Raw genomic sequence first — 3,248 nt, 5'->3', positions numbered from 1 at the left:
CCTTCTTACCTGTATGGTGGTGTTGCCTCCTTCCAGCAGGGCGATGGCCAGGAGAATGCTTTCATGGAACACTCGATCGCTGGATGCGTTCATTATGAGGTCGATGACTAGATTGGAGGCCCCCTCCTTGTCAAGATGGCACTGAACCTCAGCCAGGCTCATCTCCCCCCTGCTCATGGAGCTGGACCCGGAACCTCCCCCTAGGAAGATGGAACATTGCTCTTATCAACCACAATCAGAGCAGTTAACATTTATTGCATACTTACCGAGTACCAACATTTTGTGCACTCAACACTTTAGTGATGCTATCTTAACAAGCACAAAGGAAGGTACTCGTTATTAGCACAGAGATTAAGTCACTTGTCCAAGGACACCCAGTGCAGCTTGTAAGTAACAGAGGTGGAACTTGGATGTAGGCAGGTAAGATGAAGGAAGAATAAGACATTTCAAGCAAGAGACTTAAAGCCATCCAGCCAAGACTCTCCCTTACATTAAAATACAGTGACCCGGGGCAGAATTATTAAGAACTGATCTGAGTTTAAGAGACAAACCGAACTTAAACACTTCTTAGAACTTAAACACGCTCAAGAAGCATAGCCTATAATGATCACTTCAGTTCTCTTTCTAAGAAGCCCACCGCAGCCCCAAAACTCACCCTTTCACATACTTTTTTCATTCATTCATTCAATAAATATTGACTCAGTGCTTGGCATGGAGCGGAGAGCAGGGGGTAGGGGAGTGAACCAAACAAAGTTCATCTCCTCACTGAGCTTCAGACGAGAAGCATATACTTAGGAAGAGAAGGCCTGTGCCATTTAGTGGAACAGATTCCAATCGTGTTGAGAAAGTGCCTATTTAAGAACTTGCACTATTATTGGCAAAACCCGAAATATGAATGTTCATGGGGAAATGGGGTGATTAAAAAAAAACACAAAAAACCCCCAGAAAATCATCTATCAGTCCCTCCCTGCAGAGTTCAATTCAAATGCCACATCCTTTACATTGCTTTCCTTGAGTCCAGTCTATTGCATTTCTAGTACAAGGTAGACACTGGCTGTCACATCTTCTCTCCAACAGCTTCTTAAAGCAGAACCTGTCTCTGATGCATTTCCAAACCCCCCTCCTGATATCGCTCCAGAGCCTCACATGTTTGTTGAATGACTGCACTTCGGCAAGTAAAGAGAAATAGTTTTGAGATGTTGTGGGAAGAACTTCTGCTTGACAATCACTGGGAACGTTTGGATGAGAAGCTAAGGTCTGTCTCTGGGGTGCTCTGTGGGCAGATCCGCTCTACATTTTCATTTGGCGAGAAGCCCAAGATCCCTTCCCAGAGATTGCCAGAATTACTTTACTAACCACTGAGTACTTCTGTGCCACCAGCAGAGTCCGCCAAGGACTGAAGTGCTCAAGGGTCATCACCATAGCCTGGGAATCAGGCAACTCACATTTGTGCTTTGAGCACGGAACTACTGGCCCCTCTTAAAACCAACACCATCGCTCACAGTTGAATTCAACGTTTTGGTAGCCTTTACCTGTAATTGTGCTTACAATGTTTTGGGACTCCTTTCAGGATGTGTTTTTAAGCAATTCTTTACTGGTTTTTTTTTTTTTTTTTTTTTTTTTTTTTGCAGAAACCTAAGACTTCGGGGAGGCACAAAGCTTGGGCATTAGAATTAGATTTAATTAATTTAAAGCAGCTTTACGTTACAGACCAGTCACTAATAAGCTCCCCTTTCCTCTGTTCAACAGGGATGACAGCAGTCCCTACCAGATAGTAACTCAGAGGAGAAAAGGAGATAAAGAAGGCAAAATGCTTGGGAAAGCCTTCGGCTCAGTAAGTGTATAATAAATGGTGGCTTTCGCCTCCTCACTGCCAACAGCATACTCATTTTACGGGAAAACATGAGTCCTCGTGGCCACGAGAAAATGTGCGATAAAGTCAAGTTCATTGAGTCATTCAAGTCTCACCAAGAGGGCTGCTGCATGGGAAAAAGGGGCAAAACACTCAGCCAATATCTAATTGCAGGGAAACATTTTTAGACACCAATTTGATGGTAGACCAGAGACAAAACAAGCTGCTAAAATAATACACTTGCAACCCAAATGCATCTGTTAGAGGTCCAACCTGCTAATCAGAAACACGCAGCTCTTGCGTGGCACACTCAGTTCACACGTGCAGCTAATTAGCACCCCACGTGGCCTACCTCCTCCCCCGGGCTTGCCGGGTCCTCCTGGTGACAGCGGGCCATTGCCAAAGCTGGTAAGGCTCTCTCTTCTTCCTGAAGGTCTGATGTTTCCATAGTAACGGTTGACCAAAATCTGCCTGAGGGCCTCACCCTTAATTCAAACAGGATAATGAAATCAGGTTTTGAATTTAATGCATGACTGAGCTACTAATATTAAAAAAAAACAACACAGAGGTACTCAGTTATAACTGGCTCAGTCTCACTCAGTGAAAAAATAAATTATTAATAAGAGCATTTGGAAACTCTGAAGTTAACTTCTTCAGTGTTTTCTCAGGAAACCACATCATAAAAAAGCATCAATCTAAAATATTAAATATCTGAAAGTACTCTCTCACACGGTGATAAAGACAGAACATTAATCTCAGAGGGTAACTAAGAGTAACAAAAAACAAAACAAAACAAGAGAAAATCCCTTTGGGATAAGCCAATAAAATTCAGACAAATTGAAAAATTCACAGGTCATCTTCCCCACAGCAATATGAAAATGTTACTCCAACCAGAGCATTCATCCCAAGGTCCAAAGAAAATCTCAACGTATCAGAGTAATAGAGTAAATAAAACAATAAGCTGAAAGTAAGCCTTTCTTACAGAAATAGTCAATGGGCCACATAGTGAAGAAAAAATAATGCAACAGAAAATAAATTTCTGGCAGAGATCAGATATGTCAATCAAAAAATAGGTAGCATGGATAAAGTGACATTTGGGATTTGCTTTGAAGTAATATGGGAGGAGGGTACTAGCTGGGTATAAATGAGACAAGAGTGGGCATGAGTTGATAGTCACCGAAGCTGAGTTATGAATGAGGGTTCTTGAAACTCTTCAAAATATGTATTTTGGATATTTTTAAACATTTCCATGATAAAAACTTAAAAATATACATAAATATCAAAGGACTCCTGGGCAGGGGATATAACAAACTGCCGCGATTCCAACCAAAAAAGAAAAAAAAAACAAAAAATCCTAACCAAAAACACAACCTTGACTTATTCTCAAATACTACGC

The 3,248-nt window shown here is 41.6% G+C and overlaps 1 protein-coding gene across 1 annotated transcript in view; it reads right to left on the bottom strand.

The window, feature by feature from the left end:
* Positions 1–3,248, bottom strand: part of ITPR1 (inositol 1,4,5-trisphosphate receptor type 1) — a 318,730-nt gene that overhangs the window by 101,643 nt on the left and 213,839 nt on the right. Inside the window, exons 42-43 of the mRNA XM_073787587.1 lie at positions 2,205–2,337; positions 10–200 (exon numbers count right to left, since the gene is read on the bottom strand). Of these exons, the coding sequence (XP_073643688.1) occupies positions 10–200; positions 2,205–2,337 (324 nt within the window). The remainder of the gene's footprint in view (positions 1–9; positions 201–2,204; positions 2,338–3,248) is intronic.

The sequence above is a fragment of the Tursiops truncatus genome, chromosome 10 (assembly GCF_011762595.2).
Source record: "Tursiops truncatus isolate mTurTru1 chromosome 10, mTurTru1.mat.Y, whole genome shotgun sequence".
Classification (NCBI taxonomy): domain Eukaryota; kingdom Metazoa; phylum Chordata; class Mammalia; order Artiodactyla; family Delphinidae; genus Tursiops; species Tursiops truncatus.
This window is presented reverse-complemented; position numbering and strand designations above follow the sequence as displayed.